Source organism: Cheilinus undulatus, linkage group 2, assembly GCF_018320785.1.
Source record: "Cheilinus undulatus linkage group 2, ASM1832078v1, whole genome shotgun sequence".
Taxonomy (NCBI): Eukaryota; Metazoa; Chordata; class Actinopteri; order Labriformes; family Labridae; genus Cheilinus; species Cheilinus undulatus.
In genome coordinates this window covers 30328585-30350662 of record NC_054866.1, presented here as the reverse complement: position 1 = coordinate 30350662, position 22078 = coordinate 30328585, and the positions used below count along the sequence as shown (strand labels likewise).

The following is a 22078-nucleotide window of genomic DNA, read 5'->3' as shown; positions in this document are numbered from 1 at the left end:
CAGTAAACTAGTATAGTATTTTGACTACATTTCAGCAACTGGTGAGGATAATTTACAATTAAAAGGTTACTTAAGAATTTGTGAATTTTAACTTAACCATCACTCAAATTACTTACAAGTTTTATGTTTTCCCTTTTTCTATATTAAGTTAATTCTTTAGAGTTATCATCACTCATCACTATTGACATGGATCTGTTTTGATGTTCTTTCCTTTCACTTCAGTTCTTAAAGCACTTCTTTCTGCTTTTATTACCACTAGAGATTTCCTTTAATTAAACATGAAACCAACATAGAACATATTTTGAAAAGCCTTTTCCTTTTCTGGTCATAACCATGTTGTAAACATGACCCTGGGCCTTGATGAGTGTAAACTAGTTACAACAGCAGACTACACCAGTTCATTGTGTTACTTTATTCAGATCAAGATACAGCATCCCAAGTGAGAAGAGATTTTAAAATTAAAATAAAAGCACAGTCTTTGTGATACAGGACAATCAACAATCAAGGTTTATTCAAGAGAAACAAATGACAGAGGAGGGGAGAGAAGTGAACAGCGGGAGAAGTTGAGAGAAAAACAAAAGTTTCTTTTATCAACACAGACGACACATTTATGCAACCCGCCCATAACCACCCACGCTCCCGCCCCGTAATAAAACATTATGCAGCCTTACGTACACATGCTCCACGTCTCCCAGCCCACTTTGTTTGAAAGCATGCACTAGCTCTCCATCAGGTCGAGATTTGTAAGCAGGAATCATCTGGTGGCCCTTCACCATCACTGACCCTAAGCCTTAAATCTCTTGTACTATGGAGGATTTAGCATGGATTTAAGAGAAAACTGGTTGGCTTTAGGACACATGAGCGTCTCGGTTCTGTTTGTCCTACAGCCTTTTCAGTTGAAGTCAATTTAGTTTTACCATCCCATTAACATCTGAGGAATAAAGTGGCTTGGTAGAAAAGAGCAGGACAGATGACAGTCATTTACCCAGGCATACTAAAAGAAAACACCACTGCTAATCCAAATCATTGGCACACAGAATAAGAGCAATGCTGAGAAGATAATGTAGAAAATTACATCTGACGACTACCTCCCACCCTGGCACGTCAACAACAAACTCACGGGGATCTGTAGGAGTAATCAACACTTTACGACTGAGTTGGTCCCTTTTACAGTGGCCCGAGGTAATTAATATGACCAATTCAATCTGAGTTGCTGCAGAGAACAAACAGTGCAGAGGGGTGGGGTAGTCTGCAGATAGAGTTGGGAAAGGACACCGTTTAAGATTGGCGAGAACATGCAATCATTGAAAGAGTTCATTGGATTACATGCAATAATGGACATCCCATTATTTCGTTGTCGGAGCGTGGTACAAAACAGGGCTGTGAAGCATTTAGGAGACACAACAGGTTTGGTCTGGTGGAATAAACCCAACCTGTATAGTCCTTTCAGTCACCTCTCTGCTGAGCTACAGCAGTGTCTCAGGGAAAAGAGTGCCGTCAGAGGGAGGAAGCGCAGCAAAATCAACAGCTTGCTGAGGCATCTGCTGCCCACAGTTAGCATCTAGCATTGGGAAAAAGGTGCAGCAACACAGAGCAGGGCCATAGGTGCTAGGTAGCAGGAGTACACGTGTGGTACGCAGTGATGACTGTGGCTATAGTACAACAGTGTCTGAGGATGTAAAAGGGAGGAATGTGAGAGGGGTTCTGGTTAGCGATGCCTAGCTAGAACTTTAGCACAGAAGTCAGCATGCACCACTTGAAGCAATTTCGTCACACTGCTTTAGTTGAAGCACCCATTTACAGCAAAGAGGAAGGTTAACATAGAAGCCTGTGCTGGGCCTGGACATGGTCTACCATTGTACAGTAAACAAAAGGAAAAAGAAAAAGATTAAACCATTGTTAACAGCTTTTCTCTATACATTAACCAGTTGTTCCTGAACATCAATAAATATCTTGTAAAAGTGTTTACGTTGTTTTTATCGGGTGGTTGTCTGGTTTAGAGATGTGGGGTTGGTTTATGCTAGGGCCAGAACTGAAAAAGAGAGAAAGAAGATAGGAAATGTACTTTTTTAATTTTCTAAATAATTATGAATACAATTTATTGCAGTTAAAATTTATGAATATTGATAAACGAGAAAAGCTTACCACTGATCGCCTCCTGGGCAAAGTATTTGACATCCATGTCTGCATCTGTTGCCAATTTCTCCAGCACCGGCTTCACCTCTGTCTGAAGGGTACTGAGGGACAAAAAGTGGAGGCGAACTGTTTTAAAATCTGTAAAGCTGCTTCGCTCTTTAAGACAGTTTCTTGTACAGAAAATCTGACATTAAATATAATGCTTGTAATTTAATACCCCTCTTCAGACATTTTAAAGCCCTATCAAATCTACCTTTTCTAACTCGTTACATTAGCAACAAAGTTTTGTAAATGAAATCTGAAAAGAATGTGATTACATAAAAAAGGCCAATAGTATTCTTAATTGTAGAATTTCCAAATTATGCTTTCTTGGAACATTTTGAAACTAGAATACGAGAAAAGACCGTGGTTTAATACCATAAGGTAGTTGACAATGGGAGGTCTTTTCTAATGCTCTTTCAAACTATAATGAAGCTCCTGACACCAAAAGCTGCTATAGCTTCAGTTAATGACCGCTGCCTTCCTGTCTGAGCTTTCTGTGGCACTTCACCCACCTTAAATTTGAGAAGCTTAGCAGTTAACATGTAGAGCAGCAGCGTGGTATGACAGTTTTTTGAAGTGAAAAATGGAAATAAAGTTGTAAGTAGGCTGCCAAGGGTTGTACTGTAGTTTAACTACTCAAAGGAGGCGAAAACAGGGCATATATCAAAGCACGATATTCATCTGCAAAGAAGAACGAAGGCTGGCGGAGCTAACTGCTAATGTTAGCCATGCTCTACTGAGTATATCAGGCTCATACCATACCTACTGATGCGAGGACCCTGTGAGGACAGTTTTCTAAGTATTGTCTCCACTCTAGACTAGTCTGTTAAACACAGTTTAAATAGGCGTTTAGCCAACAAATAAAGAAATGAGAACGCCTAAGAACATCCTTAGTTGAAACTACAAAGTAGAACAGCATACATTCAAGTTATGAGGAAAAAAAAAATGGCATCGTTGCAATTTTAGGATATTAGTCACAGTCTTTTAATTCAGATTTTGATGCATCTATGGGTCCATGATCACTTTACTGTTGCAGCTGATAAAGTATAGCTCACTACAGTATATTAGTTTCAATAATCCAGCAGAACAGCATGTGATTAAAATGAAATATAATTTAAAAGAAGAAAACAAATTGCCTTGCTTAGTGGAATTATGAATTCTAAAAAAACAACAAAACTTAAGGCCTCATAGTCCTGCATTTAAAACTTTGATATTTTAAAAGCCTTAAGTATGATGACTATCAACTTTCAATACTTTTTAAGACCTTGCAGACACCCTGATTAAAGAGAAAACATGAGAACAAAAACTACATACTTGCTGTCAAGGACGGGGCCGATCTTCTGAAGGGACTTTGCCACGTTGAAACGTACATTTGCCACCTGGTCGTTGGACATCTTGAGGACCACTGGCAACATCTGCTTAGTGGTGATATCCTGACCACACGCTTCTGACAAAGCCTGGGACACAGAATGCAAACTGTGACTAGGAGGAACAGTAGTTAACATTTCCATACCCGAGAGCATGCTAATAGGAGGTGATGTCCTTGACTCACATTGATGCAGAACAGAGTAGTCATCCTGTGGAGGTAATTGGGGTCATTGGCCATGCCCAGGACTTTGGGTACGATGGTGTTTTGAGCCCACTCGGCGCCAAACTTCTCAACCAGCTTCATCAAGTTACAGGTGGCTGCCTCACGGATGGCATACACTGAAACATAACAGTGACAACACTCAGCATGAATGGTGTGCTCAAAAGAAATATAACAAACTTGATCGCATTAGGGATGGATACCAAGTACAAGGAGAGTAATGGAAGGGGAGGTAATTCTAGCCTCTAAGTCCTGGACAACACACTTTCATAAAACAGCAGAAATGGTGGAGGTTCACTGTCATGGAAAGGGAAACAAAAGATCTCTTCATATCAGAGTCAGTGAGGGAGAGATTCTGGGCTGATTTCTGTAGTCCTGTCTGACTTTGAAGGGCTTACGTAAGGGTGGCAGAGCCCTTACCCCAGCCATCGCCAAACACACACACACACACACACACACACACACCCTCACACACATACGGAAACTCACACCAGCAGCATTCCAATGATGTAACCCAGCTGGCCCTTTGTCCTCAATAGCGAGCGTGTGTCTGTCTCATTAGAAAACTTCATGTGAACAGAACACTATATCCTCTGAGTGAAAATGTATGCACAGGATAACGTGTAGGTTAGAAAATGAAGCGGTGTTATGTAGCTCTGAGTACACATCTCTCACAGCATTTGAATGTTGGTGATTGTCTCACATACTGAGACAGAGAAAGAAGCTCCCAGAGCAAACAAGCTCACATAAACTCACCCAGAGTGACCCAAAGGCATGCTTTAACCCTTTCATGTATAGTTTCTGCAGAAAAGGCAATGTCCTATAAGGCCTTTATTAAAACAAAAATGTTTTAGTACAGAGAGTATTAATGTACAACAGTGTAGCCAGACTATTCCACAGTGACCCTTCCAACAAAACTCATTAAATCATTATCTTTCACATTGCTCTTTGCCCTCTGTTTCCTTCATGAAGTGTGATAAAGAAAAGTCCCCTAACAGCCTTCCATTAGCATGATGGCAGAGCTGCAGACTGCCACATGTCACCCCAACCTAAGCCTCAAAATTCTCTCTCCCAGCTTCTACGCTCATCAAGCTCATCCCTTCAACCATAATTCAGGTAATAACACAGAATCAGCGTGGGAGCAGAAGTCCTGTCTGCCAAATGGTCAGCCCTGGGTAAGTAAGAGTTGTGATGGTTGGTGATACAGAAAACTGAAGACAGGAAAGAGATGAGACATTGAATATGCATCATAACATTGGCACTCTTTATGGGAATCTGGTGATTTTAGAGAGATGTGCCAGAGCAAGGGCAATATTCAAGACTAAGCCTGTCTTCTTGGGATAAAAGATTGTTGCTTCATGTTGCTATTCAAGCTGTTTTAACCCAACAAAGTCTGTAAAACTGTAACCAATTAGAATTTCTTACCGTGGTCGATGAGCCAGGCCATACAGAGGGTGTTAAGTTTCTCATCAAAGAACTCGACTCCCTGGGAAAACCAACACAGTGTAATTAGAGCACTTTCCTGGATGTCTGCATTCATATCAGTCCTAAAGAGTCAGTTTGTCTGCACTTTTCTCACTTTCCTGGTACTAATTAGAAAGACCTTTAAAACATATTTTATATGGGTTTCAGTGTTCCAGGACTCAGTGACTCACCAGCTGTCCTGCCAACAGGGGCATGTACTCTATGATGGCGAGGCGGACCCTCCACTTTGCATCCTCTGCCAGCTCCACGATGGCAGGCAGCAGTGACTGAGAGAGCTGACGAATGCCAATCACCTCATTCACACAGTCGAGGTTGGAGATAATGTTGAGACGCACCTCAGGGCACTGTGACAGAGCATTGTCAAAATTAGAATGTTTAAGGTTATAGCAGCCTGATTTTTGAGTCATTTATGAAGTATAAACTTGTTTGGTTTCAGCTGAAATCAAGACAAGCTTTCCCAAACAAGTTTAATCAAGAATAATGTTTAGATTTCAGATCTTGGACAGGACATTAAAAACCAGACAGGCTATACAAAGCGTTTTATCCCTGTGTAACAAATAGTCAGCCAGCCAGCCTCACTTGTTTACAAAGTGGATGCAGGGGAGCCGCCAAATAAAACACTGACGGTTTGAGAAAATTCAGCTCTTGAATGAATGACAAGTCTACATAGTGTTATTCATCTTGCTCCCTTTAATTCAATCCTTGGATAGATGCACCTTGAATTATTGAAATTTGCACGTCAAAGCTGTCACTTTGGACTGTAATCTAATTAGACACTCTTGGTCTTGTGTTTGTGCTGTGAGGAAATGGGGCCATCTTTAAATAGGAAGGAGGAAAGCAGTGGAAGAACTGACAGCCTCAAGCCATCAGAACCTCTTAGATATCTTTAACCTGGGAAACTGTAATCTCATTTTACAAATTCATGTGATGGAAATTTATTCAATGGACAAAGTGTTACTGAGTTAGTCGTTCAACATGGAACAAGTTCTGTATTTCAAAGGACACTAATCAGCTCATACCTAGCCCAAAGATCTAAATGCAGACTCATTTAACACTATTTTATACCACAAAGATTAGATTTTTTTTCTGCCATAAAAGCTTCATAAACAAATCATTTCAGTATGAATGATGCCACTTACAAAACAAACTGAAATGGAAAAGAAACAGATGACAAGATGTGTCAGATTCTGAAAAAATAATGACATGCTTGTTATCAATACTTAAAAAAAGTATATACCAACAAATACTACCAACTGCTCACTACTGTACATACATGATGTACCATGCATCAACTTTGCTCACTTGCAGTGTGTGGAGCACTTCATTATTCCCTCAGCCAGACACAGCAATTCTGTGTAATTGTACAGTCTCAGCCTTTTTAAATCATCCTTCGACCCAGCCAGGTGACAGACCGGTACGTCTAGTGACTGTGGATAAGTGGTTTTACTCTGTCTCAGCTGCACTAAACAATTAGAGCTAAAGAAGTTGGTCAGTCTACACCTTACAGGAAGCTTTTGTTCCCAGTGCTTGAGGATAGCGTCTTAGGATACCTAAAGCCAACTGCGTAAAGTGTAAATGAAAAAAATGGGGCCCACAACTGTAGGTGTGCATTTCCTTTACCTCGTCCTTGAGCTGAGCCAGGAAAAGTGGCAGTAAGTGCTCTATTGTGTTGTCTTTGCCCAGGATGGTGGACAGTCCCATAATGACTGAGGCCAGAGCTGACTTCACATGCTGGTTTGTGTCTGAAACAAGTTCCTGGTAGGGGACAAGACACACAGGAGACACAGAGATCAACACAAACAAATAGTTAAGACAGAAAGCTTGTAAATAAACATCAACACTACTGCTAAGGGTCATATTTACAACACAGCACATAGAGCGACACTATCATTTAGCTCTATGTATAAATACAGGGCAAAGGGGACATAATACTAGTGCAGGCGAGAAAATAGTCATTGCAGTTATCAACTGTGGGCAGAATAAGTTGAAATATCATGCAAACTAGAGAAAGGCAAAACCAGGGAACTTGAAATGATTAACCATCCTGTGTTGCTCACAGTTTTTATTGACGTGAGCCAAAAAAATATCACATGGAAACATTAGACATGCGTAAGCACTTAGGGACCTAGGGCACCGTTACAAATCTTTCAATATTCCAAAATTCCTAGAAACATGTCTAAAAGTCTGAACAATCCCTTTCACTGTGTGCCTTACCAAAGTATCAGGAGAAATGTGCGCAGTATTATGCCATGTCAATGTTCCATAGCTTTATAGAGTTTTGCATCAGTTTGTTTCTACCTGTATATTTTGGGTAATATGTTGACAGGGTAAGCACTATCACAATTTGTGAAAGTTAAGATAACAAACTTTCATTGCCCCCCCATCGGGGGGATTTGGTCATTACAACAGCTCAACAAGTGGTCCAAATCTTTAACGAACACCAGAGCATTTTTTTGAAATATAAAAACTTGAAGCTATACTGTGACATCAAAGGGGCCATTAAAAAAAAAGAATTTACTATGACTTAAGGAGTTTGATTAGTGTAACTACAGCTGAAGTTACCATGACAAAAACAACAGTGCCACCTGCTGTTCATAATCTGCCTAACACTGACACCCAGCAGACAATACCTTACTTTGATAAGCTCCCCACAAAAATTGCCATCGGCATTTTGAGTTTTATGATGGGGGAACTTTCACTCTGTCATAGCTACAAGGTCATAATTTCACCATTATCTTTTTGAGGCCACTTAAATGTTGTGTGTTGAACACATTTTATAATGTACACTTATCAATAGCATCAAAGAAAATAATTTACTGAAAATGCTTCAGTTCCTTAAAATGCCCCCAAAAGATAAGCATTTACAACTTTTTGGAGTGGTTTTTGCAGTTAAGGCTACTTTTTAGCAACAGACTCAGCAAATGTTTATGTCTGATAATTATTTGAGAAAATGCTCTTAATTTGAATAAAAAATATACTTACATCCAGTTAAAACACATCTTGAATACAGAAAAGCAAATGCAATGTGAGTATAGATGTGAATTCAACTTCAAAATGCAGCCTCTGGTTTAACTTTAACATACGGTATATGGACACACCATCTTGCTGATGCAAACATAATACAATACACTTCTTTGTGTGAATAAATATTTGATGTTTATCCCTTTTGCTGTTTAGGATCAGTGGCCTGACCTATTGGATTCAACCCCACATTGAAGAGTTTGTATTCAAGTTTAATGTTCTCATATAAGAGGACAAAACCCCAAGATGTCTGCATAAATGCTTGAGCACAGACCACCAAAAGATACTGCTTCTGGTGCTTTTTGGTGTTTAGTAACACAACAAGTCTGAAACTGTTTTTGTTCAACTGAAACAAGATGCAGCAGAGACATACAACAATATGTCAGTGTCTTTTTTTACCTTGACACAGGGCAGAATGTGAGTCATAATGATTTGCTCACGACTGTCCTCTGGGAGGTTTTCGCAGAATTCTAACAAAAAGAAGAAAGGGAGGAAACCATTTCAAAAACTGGAAGAGTAACAAAAGGAAGTAAAAAATATCAAGATGTCAGTCTAAAAATCATGCCATTCACGATTCCAACAACTATCCCTGTGACATTTATTAACTAACCTGTATTTAAAAAAACTGACCTTTGACTTTGTTGGCAGCAGCAGCACGGACTTCAGCTTCACAGTCTTTGAGAAGGTTTTGGAAAGCCGGCACCAGATCATTCTTTGTGATCTCTGGCCCCACTGCTTTCTGAAGCTGAGATCAAAGAAAAAAAAAAAACAGTTTAAATACTGTACAACATATGTTGAACATTCATAAAGTGAATTAAACCAGCACTAGCTGAACACAAGGTAAACGTTGGTTGTAGTAGCCTAATATATTTCAGGGTTCCTGTATTAAATGAATATGGTCTAGGGGTGTGACGAGATGTTTATCTCACGAGACACAAGACAAGACTTTACAAAGTTTTTTTAATTTTGGGAAAAAATATGAGTGGAAAATGTGCCCTTTATGTGGCTGAAAGTCATAATTGTGAAGCATTCAGGTCTATTCAGAAATGTTTAAACTAACTCCTCTTGTACTGAATAGGCTATCAATGCTTACACAGTTTATCTTGTCTAACTCTGAGTCAAACTGTACATTTTAATGCTCTTAAAATCAAACCTTTCATTTTAATTGTCCATCACATCCTTATCTTACCACACTATGCTCTCACTCACACTATAATGATAATAATAAAAGCATTTAAATTAATAAGTAATTTAAAAACTATTTACAACAGACCTAAATATAAAGAGCTGCATCAGTAAAAGCAAACGATTTCTCATCCTTTTTGAGGACATCCATATTTACACTCAAAATAAATATTTCTGTCAATAACACATTTGTTTGTTTTTACAGTGATTTAGAGAAACAGCTTTAATTATCGTTTCGTGTTTTTTTTTTTCTGATAAGAGCTTTGACAGTGTTGGACAGGACGCACTGATGAGCATGATTGTTAATGTGTGTGCCTTGGTGAGCGAGTATGTGTCTCTGCTGTGTCTGCTGTCAGACAACAAACCGGGCGTTTAACTGGAGCTACAGCTTCACTTTTTGGAGCTAACAGTAGACTCTATGGTGTTAAGACTGAGTTTGATTTGCTACCTTTACTGCTGCAGCATACAATGGCCCATTGCACTACTCATGTTAAGCCTCTGACTGATGATACACACAGCCAACACACATGGATGGATGTGTGATTGATGGACGGTAAGAGAAGGAGACAAGACAAAGCAGCAACTGAATCAAAGTTACAAAGTCACAGATACTGGCACTAAGAGTGACTCTGCGCATACACGAATTCATGGAGACTGCACAGGTTTCCAGCAAAAGCATTTTGTCATTTTGCACCGTTATGATGAACTTATTTTGCATGTGTCGATCATGTATGGCCCCGAGTAGCGCACGAGGAGGAGGGGATGAGGGTTGAAGCGGTGATCTGAATAGGTCATCGATCAGCTCTGTTTCGTCATTAGCTGGCAAACCAACATTTTTCAAGTGTCCAGGGCATCTTGGTGTCTTGGTGATCTTTAATAACTTCCAGTTAGATATTGTTTTTTTTTTTGTCAGGAGAGCTGCTGCTACTAGTGTCTGGGCAATATTGATCTCGTGAGATGATTTTCACCTCGACAAGACATCTTGTGACATTTTGGTCTTGCGAGATTGTCACACTCCTAATATGGTCTAAAAATACTCTCTCTAGACAACTCAATGTTCTGAATTCAAAAATTTTTACAAAGTAAGATTATAGACATGACAAAAGAATGTCAGCAGAAGTACTCATTGGCCTGCTTCAGGAGTAGGGACAGAACAGGCAACAAAACTGATCTGACCTAAGTAATTGAGATTTTATGAAGTCCCGTAGTCTAAATGATGTTACATTCGAGTATCTATTAGCTTAATAATTCCTCCCGTAGATACTGTAGTTCTCTTTGTTTGCTTAACGAGTACAACAATGCAGACTCAAACAGCATGGACTGTTACAGACTAAGAGAGGAAAAAAAATTTACAGGTTTACTTTTGACCATTTAACTCTAATGTAACCTTCTTATTAAGTTGATCACTCTGTTTGAGAGAACAGAGGGATTTCTTCATTTACATTATAAACATCAATTAGGATGTGATTATACATGGGGAGGTGCCTTAAAATGTTGGAAATATCTGACTGCTACACCGGTTATAATTATTTTATATCAGGGGTTATCCAAACAATGCCTCCTGGGCCAGCTGTTGCCCTTTTTAAATAAAATTAAGGCTATTTATTTTTAATTAGTTAACATTTTATTCATTTTACATAAACAGGACACTCTTTTTTATGGTAAAACTAGTGGAAAGGTTAAAAAAGGGAATTCCGAAAAATTAAAACGGAAAAAACGGAATTTGGAAAAAAATAAAATGGATTTCATAGGGCCCTATGTATGTAGCGCCCCTCACACTGATATCTCTCTAGGATCCTATTTGTGCATGTGAAAATTACATCTCCGTGTGTGTGTGAGGTTTCTTAAAACCTTGCAAAGAAGATGGGATGGCCAGATTCCATGTCTGTTATGAGGCAAAGCCATCTTGGAAAGTTCTCAGTCTGAAAACGGACCTGACCAATCAGTGTTATATGAGGAGAATGAGGCGGTAGGTACAGGTAGGGTTTAATTGTGCTGAAAGCTGGTAGCATTAGCGGCCGTCTGTGTAGCGATTAGCTTGGATATAGCTATAGTCCTGCAGAACTGGACCATATTTCTTTGTGAAAAAAGAAATAAGAATGGCAAAAAACGCTTTCCATGCTTTTGCTGGTGGAGAAAAGGTTGTTGCACTCCTGCTGAGTCCTGATCAACTTCAGCATGAGTTTTATTCACCTACTAACTCCTGGCCTCCTAGCCTGCCTGCCAAGCTCATGTTGCTCACAGGAGCTGGCTACCAACATGTTGTCCTGTTGCTGTGACTGGCCTGTACTGAATTTGAGAACATTCGACCAATCACCTTCTGAGATTTTTTTTGAAAAGTCCCACCATTCCCAAACACTTTCTATAGGAGGTTTCCCAAATGAATGTGAAATACATCCCTTTCACTGGATATTTGAAACAGTCATCTGGCATGTCAGCTTAGATTTCTCAATAACAGAGTTTTATATTCTCTAATAGATCACAAAGAAAATGTTAAAGGATAAAATAGAACTAATTCTAAAAATTACTGTCCCTGCACTAGAATCAGACTGTCCCAGACACCATGACAAAAGTAGGATTTGTGTGGAAAAAAAACCTGGTTCAATCAACAATAAGATGCTATCATCAAGTCATCTTAGCCTTCAACACATTCTTTTTCTTTTCTACGTGATCTTCTGTTCTTCTTCAGGCCTCAAAAACAGAAGCAACACAATAGCTGTACTGTGATGCTACTGTGGATTCATCATGGTTGTCCTGGCAACAACTGTTTTGGAGCAGATAAAGGACAGCAGATTTCAGGTAATATATCGTTTGTTTAGGGGGAGAATTGTGTGGTGCTAGCAAAAAAAATCAAGCTGTTTCTAAGAGTCAGAAAGTGTCAGCATTTTCCCACCTGTACAACGATGTGGGCCATGTGCAAATACCTGACCAAACGGTCAGTGCAGACCTCAAGGTATAACAGTATGTCCATTTACTATCACACTATAATGAGTAAGTGATGTATAATATTGAATTTGTTGCCAATATACTGATATTTAAGATTTCATTTTAGCAGATATTTATATAGAGATACAATTATATTAATGAAGTTTAGATCTAAAACGTTAGTCTTTCAAAAGCTAGGTCTAAGGAATAAGGATGAAAAGAAAAAAAAGACAGAAGCTGACGCAGGTCCTGCCTAAAAATTCACAAATGTATGCATACATACAGCCGATATTCACAGTCAACATGTAATGGTTTTAATTATAGTCAGACTGCTATCTGGCACCAGCATCAAAGACAAGTTAAGGTGTCTAAAAAAGGTATGAGTAAAGGAAAAACTACCAGAGCTTCTACTGGTAACATGAGTGATTTTCTGAGTCTATTTATGCAATCCTTATCAAAGATTATTCCTCCTTGCAAGAATTGTTCTGAAATCAGAATTCAAACTTCACCATAATTGAATAAGTCTACTTTTAAAACCATCCCATAACCTGTTGACCAGTACAATCAATTAAGTAATCACAAGAGATACCCTGACATGCAGCCCATTTCAATCTTGGCAGATGTTTATTGAAAATACATCATTGAAATATCAGAAATGATCCTCAATATCACTGACATGGTCACCCGGTTATTACACTGGTGTCTGATGCTGATGCAGCACTGTGTGTGCGATGTAGTGTCATAGGCTTACTGATTTGCTGGCCAATAGTATTAAACACATCACCATTGTAAATCAAATTATGCTGTGCTCCATTTACCTCAGAAGTGGGATGTCCCAGCTTTGGACATCACAACCTAGTTGAATAGCTATCATTTGCTACAAGTTGGTTACTCAGGGTGCTAAAGTTGCTCAGAGCCTCCAAGTCAGAATTTCAAGTTCAGGGTGCATTTGTAATGTCCACCTGGTAACTTGGACCTTATGAGTTCCAAAATCAGATGGAACTCACCATTAAACTGAAATACAGCCCTCAAGTGTTAGCTTTAATAATTAACTTCTTAAACTTCCCCATGAGTCTTCTGCAGCTTTTGCTCAGTCCTCCTAATGATGTAGCTATATTAAATGCCTCAAACTTTGTTGTTTTGAGAATTTTTTGTTCAAAAATATTAATCCAATGCTGGAATATGACTTGAAATCCTTTTAAACTAGCTCATTCAAGTCGGTTATTATGATGGACTTAAGTTCCAGTAGGTAAATAACTATTAGTCCAAGGTAAACTGAATGGTGTTTTCATTATTGGTAAACCAGCTGATTTGCCAAAACAAAATATTATCATAAGCTGCCAGTGATAGGCCAACCTCAGTCATAGGTGGTCAGCTACAAAAAACCTGAGTGGGGTGTTTAAACTGATGTTTTCTTTGTTTTGGAGATGTTAAAATTTTTACATCTTGATTTTCCTGTGACTAAATGTTGAGTATACAAGAGAAGTAAATGTTTATGGACCAGTAAGTTAAGAAACATTGGCAGACTGAAAGGCATCCAATGTTCAGTGTATATCAAATGTCTTTGTGAGTTTAACTGGCATTACCAACATTTTCATTAATTGAAAGGCAAACATTTGAACAGATGTTCCTAAAGGAAAGTCTTTAGGATTTGTATCATCTTTGAAAAGACACTCAACCCTCATTCAAAAGATTCACAATCAAATAACCACAAATCAAAGTTTGGATTTGGTGTTCCCCTATGATAAAACCACCTTAAGCCAATGTAGACTGTGCGATTTGTGTTGTGAGCTCACACTGTACGATCCAACGGTCGTGCACAACCTGAGTGCTCATACTGTGTGACTGAAATCGGGACAGACCATGACAGAAACCAGTGGAGGTTTCTTTCAAAAAAGTCTCAGGGTCTGAGGGTGAAGTGTTTCTGGTCATATTCTCTCTCTCTCCCCCTCTATCTCTCCCGCTCTCTCTCTCTCTCCCCCCTGCTATATCTCTCTGTCTCACACACAAACAAACAGCATCATCTCTGTGTCAGCTGCAGGTAAGAATATTTCCTGCTCGTTTATTTCCTTTGTCATAGCGGGGGTGCATCAGAAAGTGATTCCAGCCGTTGTCATGGTAATTTAGGACGTTTTCTTATAGTTTACAAAGGAAAACAATCCCTCAAAGTTGTTTATTCTGCTTGTGTTTCTGCTGTCACTTTGAAGTGTCTGGAGGCATACAACTAAAACATCAAACATGCCAGAAATCTTTCTGACCAGTCAAAACATGTCGTCAGGTCGTAGCCAGGCTGTGGTCGGCCATCGTACCCCCCTATACACAGCACGACAAACAACGCCCAATCCGACTGAAAGTCGGCTCGACTACAGAATGAGTCGTGCGACTCAAAATGTGTGGCTGAATCACAGGAAAATCGCACAGTGTACACCCAGCTTTAGACATATATAAAAAAGAATAAATAACAAAAACTGATTAAAAACAGAGGATCTCTCATCCACCAGCAGCCTCTCTCTTCAATGATGACATATTTGATGTTTAAAACAGACCAAACTCAAAAAAATTTTGCACTAACAACTGGTAATTTAGTTTACTGCACATTGTCCAATTACATGAGCACATTTTTAATTCATAAAGTTTTCTCCCTATCCTGATCTGGACAGTGATATGACACAAGACTCAAATACAACCTGGTCTAAGTCTTGTAGCCTTTGTTCACAATGAAGGACCATTACTCATGGCCAAAAGCCTTTTTACAATAAAAAAAAGTGCATCCATTATTTAATACATATACTGACTTTGACCAGGCATAATGCAAGCAAGCAAGAAAGGATTGACCTCTTACCTCTGAGAACTTGTCAGCCACCATATAACGGACCCTCCAGGATTTGTCCTCTGCTGCCTGACGCAGGGTTGGCATCACCAGTGTCTCCAGGTCCTCCTGAGGAAGCAGTGTGGCAATGCTCACACAAGCCTCCACTGCAAGCAACCGCACTGAGTCCTTAAAGAGAAAATGAATGGTATTACTTTGAGAATCAGATAAACCTACTAGGATACGGGGGATATTAAATGTAACTGCAATTAAGGCAGTGAGGAAAGAAAGCTTGTCCCCATACCTGCTCATCAGAGGCCAGAGCAGTGAAGAGAGAAATAATGTCGCTTTTTACATAATCCAGCTCTAGGACTTTGGCAAATTCTCCTAGTTTAGATGCTGCAGCACGACGCACCATGGGGGTATCATCTGAGCACAGTGTGCGAAAATGCCTACAGAAAGCAATAGACATTTAATCAGACAAACAAAACTTAGAGCAGAGCCATGTATCTATATTAAATTACGTAACAATTGTAATGTCATACAGAACAAATGAAGCAGATGAGGGTAAAAATCTATGTTAAAAAGCCACTTACTGACGGATCTCAGCCTTTACAGTGCTGGAGACACGAGGATAACAGACACTAAAGAGACCGCAGGCAGATGTGCGAGAAGTGAACCAGTCACCACTTGCCAGCCTCTTGACCAAAGGCTCAAAATGGACCTCCAAGTCAACTGGAGAGTGCTCCTGAGAGATCTTCCGCAGGGACTCCACAGCTTTGTCTCTGACTACTGTCTCCTCCACTGTAGCAAGACTCTCCAGTGGCGGCTGTGTATCATGAGAAGTCAAGGTTAGATGTCTACATAGAATACCAAAATGGAATGTATTGGTAAATACTTTTTTAATCCAAGCACTTCTTAAATTTTCTGTCGCTATATAAATAAAGGCAAAGAACAATCCCAATGATTAATATGTAGATGCACACTTGAGTCACTTACCAAGAGACAGTGGACGTACTCTGGTCCTCCAACCAACATAGTGAAATTGCCAAGCTGCTCAGCCAAGGCCAACAACACCTCATCTTCATCATAGATGGTGTCTGAATGACAGGTGTATTTGTTAAGTATCTTTGTGTAAATGTAGGTAGAAGGCATAACTTAACTGTTTTATAGGTTCCTACAGTTACAACAGCTTGAACAAAGCACAACTTGTTAAACATGTACATGCAATAACCACCTAAAGAAGCTGTGAGTCAACTACTGTTGTGTCAAACATCATGTGATTTATTTACAGAATATTATAAATGACTTTACTACCTGTGAGGAAAGGTAGGAGTTCAGTGCGAGTCCTCTCAACGCCGAGAGCCAGAGCAATTGTGGACAGCTTCTTGATGCTGTTCAGTCGTAGCTGTGCACATAAATGACCCAAGTAAGTAAAGTTTTCATAATAAAAACAAGTATTCAGTGACTGTTGGTGCGCCCTTCAAACAGAGACAGCTATCAGGTAACTAACACAGGTTTCAATTAAATGACAAGTCTTCACTCGCTAGCTTAGCTTCGATCACCGTCTTCGCCATAAGCAGCATTGACGTAAGAAAGATGGAGTCAGTTAATGTTGGCGTGAGGCACGGCTATTGTGGCTGAATGAAAGCGGTCGTTATAATGTTATGGTTAAATTCGCTTCCGGAGACTATAAGAGACGGTAAAGTGGGTCCTGTCAAATGTGGCCTTTCAAGGCCCGCTGTTGCACTGTTAGCTATAACCTCTGTCTATTAGCGCTGGTTAGCATTATGCTCACTGATGTTAGCACTAGCAGCTAAACCAATGACCTAATTGATTTGCCAACCCAATTCATTCAACAATATTAACCTTTTGGCGGAAAAGCGCGCCGTCTAAATTCAATTTCACCATAAACAACAATTTCATCACACCATCAAAGCAGCTAGCTAATCGGAAAGCCAGGGTGCGCCCGGCAGGAAAATCGCTGATAGGCCTCAGCCGGGAACGTTAGCTAGCATTTATGCTAGGTCGCTAGTTTGTATTCAGACACCGGGCTAAGTAAATGCTTCTATACGTCCTCATTCATTTAAAGCTGTTAATTTAAAAAAAAGTCAAAACTGTTATTTTTACCTGCACGTCCTCATTGCGCAGTTCATCAATGAGAACGGCGATAGGGTAGAGAGAGTCGTCTCCATCAGCTCCTGCCATTTTGGATACTGTTGCAGTTACCGAATGGCGCTGTTATGATGCACTACGGGGTTTCTGCCGGGGAAGAGCGGTTGCAGGGCCCTCCCTTCTCCGCTGCGGCGCTGCTGCGTTTAACATTCTACCTCTTATAAAAAGGTCAAAACAGTAAAAATCAAACCACGTGAAAAGACGTTTGAAAATAAAAGTCATCTGACCAAGAGCCAGTTTAAAGCGAGGGTAATGATGTTGAGCTGTTCAGTTAAGTTTGGCCCGTCTTAACATACAAAGCTAATTACACCGCTCGAATGAAAAAATGACATTAAGTTAATACTATTTTGGCATTGACACCAAAAGATAAACGACATAAAGAAATAACAAACAGGACTGAAAAGGTTTTGGCTGAATCCTTTATTGCTGATTGCACCTACTCCTCTCTCTCTTTTCTTTAATTTTCAATTAGCAGCATAAATACAGGGCAACACATCCAAATGTTAAAAGAAAAAAAAAGTATCGAGAAAGAAAGAAAAACACACGAACAGAATGAAATTAGAAAATAACAGACAAAACAAGTAGGATCCCTTTTGAAAAATAGCAATGAATAGAAAAGGAATAACAATAATGAAAATAATAGACAATATATATAGGATGCATCGAATCAGCATGAGAGGAACTCAGATAATAATTGGCCCTAAGAATTCCAAATAGTTTTTATAACAAATAATAAATTATCATAATCAGGTTACCTTGGGGCAGGGCCTTGGTCATTGGTTATTTACACGGAGAGGAAACCAAATCCTGTGGGCTATTTATTCCCAGCATCATCCCTTTACAATATTTCCAAAACATTTACATCACCTAACCCCCCTACGGAAGAGTATTAGGGCCACTGAAAAAAAAAATTGAGACGAATTTTTTTTTCACTTGTGAGAAAAAAGTCAGAATTCTGAGATTAAAGTCAGAATCAGTCGGGAGAAATGTGCCTACATTTCTTCTAACATTAATTTTCTTTTCAATATATTTTAGTTTCTTCATGGCATAACAGCTAACACTTACCCTTTTTGCATTCATTTTTGGAAATCTCCTTTTAGATTAATACAAAGCAATAAGAGTGTAAGCTATCCAGTGTCATTGTTAGTCATAATGATTCAGCAGTATTGCTTATTGTAGTTTATAATGAGAACAGTTATGTTCCATATCCATAGCTAGCCATAGCTGGAATCAAAGTGTAAATGGAAGAAAGAGAGAATTATTTGTTTTTTCTTAAAGCTGATTAGATCGGGAGAAGCCTTGAACTGCGCCGTACACAGTGCAGTTTATTTATTACTATTTTAATTACCATGCACCACTAAAATTTGGTCGTATCAAAAAATACTCTTATTGTGAAATATCAATGAACCGGATATAACACTCTTTTCCGGATATTCACCGTCAGAGCCAGGCAAGATGGCGTCCCAACAGCAGCAGGCCGGTGGAGCAATGTCTCAACCGGGATTACAACAACCGACCTCACTACAGCAACAACAGCAACAGTTGAGCCAACAGCAGGATTTTGATCCAGTCCACAGATTTAAGATGTTAATTCCTCAGCTGAAAGAGAGTCTACAGGTAAGTAAAGTCCTGAAAACAGTAAACATCATGGTCAGCGGAGCCAAAGCTTGAATTCACAGTCGAAACACTGCAGCTTCACAGATACATTTTTAACTGCTATAATGCTCATAATAACGGCACTATTATTTCAATTTTCAGAATTTAATGAAGATTGCATCCCTGAATTTGGCCCAGAACACATCAATTGATAACGGCATGTAAGTAACCCCCATGGGATTCGTTTCTGTCGTCTTTCTTGAAGAATGACATCTGTATCACTTTATTTTCTGAGAAACCAAATGTTTTCATCTGGTCTAGCAAAAGCAGCGATACACCTGTGCAGCGCTTCGACAAAAGCCTGGAGGAGTTTTATGCCCTGTGCGACCAGCTGGAGCTGTGTTTGGTAAGAAACACAGCAAAAGTTTTCATGGATCTAGGTCCGATGCAGTAATAGCAAATGATATTTAGGATTATGATTAATATCCTTTTTTAACCGAAAGAGTAAAAACATACATACAGACATTACCTTATCATGATAATAACAATTCACCATTGATATACAATATATACATATGTTCATATTTACATAGATGCATTGGGTATAAAAATATTAAACAAAAATATTTAAGAAATCATTAATAATATCCAGTGTTTGCTCTTTTGTTATTCAGTCCATGTAGTGAGCTATATATTCTATTTCCATTTAAAACTGTTGTATTTTCAGTACTGTGTCCATTTATATTTATGGATATAATACTTCCCATACGGTATCACTAAGTTCAAAATATGAATCTTTTGACAGAACAAAATTTATTTCTACGTCCCTAAATCTTGCAATAATGTGGTTAGTTGGATAGATCAAATGCATGACTTTAAAGGCAACTTCACTAATTTTATTTGTGGCACAATAATTTTGATTAATTCCAAACACACTGCAATAAAATAAAAAAATTAAAAATAAAATTTTGACTTCCAGAAACAAGTGCCAAGGTTTGATTGCACAGTTTTCTAAAATTGTATTGGTAAATTTTTGCCTCTTAACTGTGCACCACCTAGTATGTGATCAAATGTATATTTTGCACTCGCCTCACCACCTCCTTGCAGTAAACTTAACCGACTTGTAGGTATTGCACTTAACACAAATGCAATTTCAAAACTCTTTAGAAAATCTATGCAAGTAAACAAGAAAAAAAAAGGAACAAAAATGATGTTTCATTTTTATATCTTATGTCTACTGTTTCAGACTTAAGACCTGTGTGAAGAGGAGTTTTTTACATATCATTAACAACAATAATAAAGCTTGTCTGTTGTCATGGACAGATTGACAGGAATGTTATTCACATCAAAATTAATATGCAATAAAACTTCTATACCACCTACCTTTTCAAAAATAAGCATTGGAATAATAAACCATAATTTGTCTTTCTCTTTGCTTGATCTTTTAATAAATTTCATTTGGTTTATTTTCCCACACAAAATCATTAAGTTTCCTGTCAATCTGTTTTATAACTTCTTGTGGAACATCCAGGACCATAACTGGGTTTAGCAGCTGTGAATGCTATTTGCTTTAAGATAGTAAAATATGAATACTTAAAGATTAATCTCTTATTAATCAAACATCAAATTTCTTTTTCAACCTGCAGAGTGACATTCATATTTACCTGTTCCTTTTGATCTTTACATATTTTAACACCCAAATATGAAATGATATTTTTGATAGGAATGCTATACATTTTATGTAGGGCATTTGGTTTGTCTTTTAAAGTCAAAAAGTCATTTTTTTTAATTTACTGTTAACCCCGACACCATGGAAAAGGTGTTAAGGCATTCAATGGCGTTTTTCACCCTATTTCTGTTTGTTTAAAATATTGTTGAATCACCTGCTGGTTGACAGCTAACTAATTTGGATTATTGAAATTTATACACACAATACAACACACAATACAACTAGAGATTTTTTGGTACTGTTTAAAATTTACAAATTAAATCTAATATTGACTATATTTTTTATTTATCTGACAACAAAAATACAAATGATATTCTTTTCTTCCCCTGTAAATGTAATTTCCAAAATGTTATTTTTAAATTTGAGATTGTACGGCTAGGAATTAAAGTTTTTTTTTTTTTTTTTTTTTTAAAAACAACGAAATATTGCAATGTATTTTTATTGCATCAATTTGAAATATCCCTAATTTGTACCTTTTTAAAATTGTACTGCAAGGAGTGTGTACATCCTTATAGGATTATCACTTTTTGTACATAATTTTCACCTTAAATTCAAAAGTATTCTGTTTTTTTGTATTTTGTGTATGGAAAGTAAGTGAGACACTTCCACATACAAAATTTTCATATAAGATGGAGGTAGTGAATTTTTATCCATTAATGATTTGCCCTTATCTTGAAATTTAAGATTTGTTGATTAATGTATTTCAATAAAGCAGTCATGTGTACATGGCATCAAGACTGGATTAAACTTCTGTCAGCAGACAATGGTGAAATGTACCTACATGTACAACACACTACAGGTATGATGTATCTGTGTTTCAGATGTTTCATTCATGCTTACCTTTTTTCTTCCTTGTGCAGCGGCTAGCCTACGAGTGTCTCTCCCAGAGCATCGACAGTGCCAAACATTCACCCAACCTGGTTCCTACGGCCACCAAGCCTGACACGGTGCAGACAGAGTCCATGTCTTATGCCCAGTACCTTGGCATGATTAAGTCTCAGATTTCCTGTGCCAAAGATATCCACAATGCTTTGCTGGAGTGTTCAAAAAAGATTGCTGGAAAGGGACAGCCGCAGGGAATCATGTAAACCTGGACATAAACTTACTGACACTCTTTTCTTGACAAACTGAGAAAGTATTTGACAAATTTTATACAGCGCGCTGTCTCTTAACCAGATGCCAGCTTTTTTCAAAATGCTGTTTTATCTTTCAAGATGTTGTACATTTAGTAATGATTTAAATTGTTTTGTTTCTTGTAAACACTGTAAATATCATTGGCAAAAAAGTGATGTCCTCAGATGGCCAGTAGGTGGTGGCAGAGTGCTGCCGACTTACTATTCAAGTCTTTTCTAGTTTATTTGTATTATTAAAACCTTTCCACGGATAC

General features: G+C 38.4%; 2 protein-coding genes across 3 annotated transcripts; one reads left to right on the top strand and one right to left on the bottom strand.

The window, feature by feature from the left end:
* Window positions 1-397: 397 nt before the first annotated feature.
* ppp2r1bb (protein phosphatase 2, regulatory subunit A, beta b) lies at window positions 398-17473 on the bottom strand. Its single transcript, XM_041797874.1, has 15 exons — window positions 17322-17473; window positions 16509-16599; window positions 16191-16291; window positions 15788-16020; window positions 15496-15643; window positions 15225-15380; window positions 8903-9017; window positions 8672-8742; window positions 6872-7006; window positions 5422-5595; window positions 5192-5252; window positions 3731-3885; window positions 3493-3635; window positions 2146-2237; window positions 398-2032 (listed from the first exon to the last, which is right to left on the bottom strand). Exons 1-15 carry the CDS (start codon window positions 17397-17399, stop codon window positions 2016-2018), a joined length of 1770 nt encoding a protein of 589 aa, XP_041653808.1. The 5' UTR covers window positions 17400-17473; the 3' UTR covers window positions 398-2015.
* med29 (mediator complex subunit 29) lies at window positions 16598-22075 on the top strand. Of its 2 annotated transcripts, none has more exons than XM_041797893.1 (5): window positions 16598-16620; window positions 18811-18983; window positions 19125-19183; window positions 19284-19368; window positions 21552-22075. In XM_041797893.1, exons 2-5 carry the CDS (start codon window positions 18822-18824, stop codon window positions 21777-21779), a joined length of 534 nt encoding a protein of 177 aa, XP_041653827.1. In that variant the 5' UTR covers window positions 16598-16620; window positions 18811-18821; the 3' UTR covers window positions 21780-22075. The 2 variants fall into 2 exon arrangements, with proteins under 2 accessions (XP_041653827.1, XP_041653819.1); XM_041797885.1 differs by lacking the exon at window positions 16598-16620 and adding an exon at window positions 16816-16893.
* The last annotated feature ends 3 nt before the right edge of the window (window positions 22076-22078 follow it).

Excerpts from the sequence above, each read along its gene's own strand:
- med29 (XM_041797885.1), top strand. The coding sequence starts at position 16,836 with ATGAAAGCGGTCGTTATAATGTTATGGTTAAATTCGCTTCCGGAGACT. Across the intron at positions 16,894-18,810 it reads TCCGGAGACTATAAGAGACG|AGCCAGGCAAGATGGCGTCC; the intron begins GTAAAGTGGGTC and ends ATTCACCGTCAG. Across the intron at positions 18,984-19,124 it reads AGCTGAAAGAGAGTCTACAG|AATTTAATGAAGATTGCATC; the intron begins GTAAGTAAAGTC and ends TTCAATTTTCAG.
- ppp2r1bb (XM_041797874.1), bottom strand. The coding sequence starts at position 17,399 with ATGGCAGGAGCTGATGGAGACGACTCTCTCTACCCTATCGCCGTTCTC. Across the intron at positions 8,743-8,902 it reads TGCTGCCAACAAAGTCAAAG|AATTCTGCGAAAACCTCCCA; the intron begins GTCAGTTTTTTT and ends TCTTTTTGTTAG. Across the intron at positions 5,596-6,871 it reads TGGCTCAGCTCAAGGACGAG|TGCCCTGAGGTGCGTCTCAA; the intron begins GTAAAGGAAATG and ends GCTCTGTCACAG.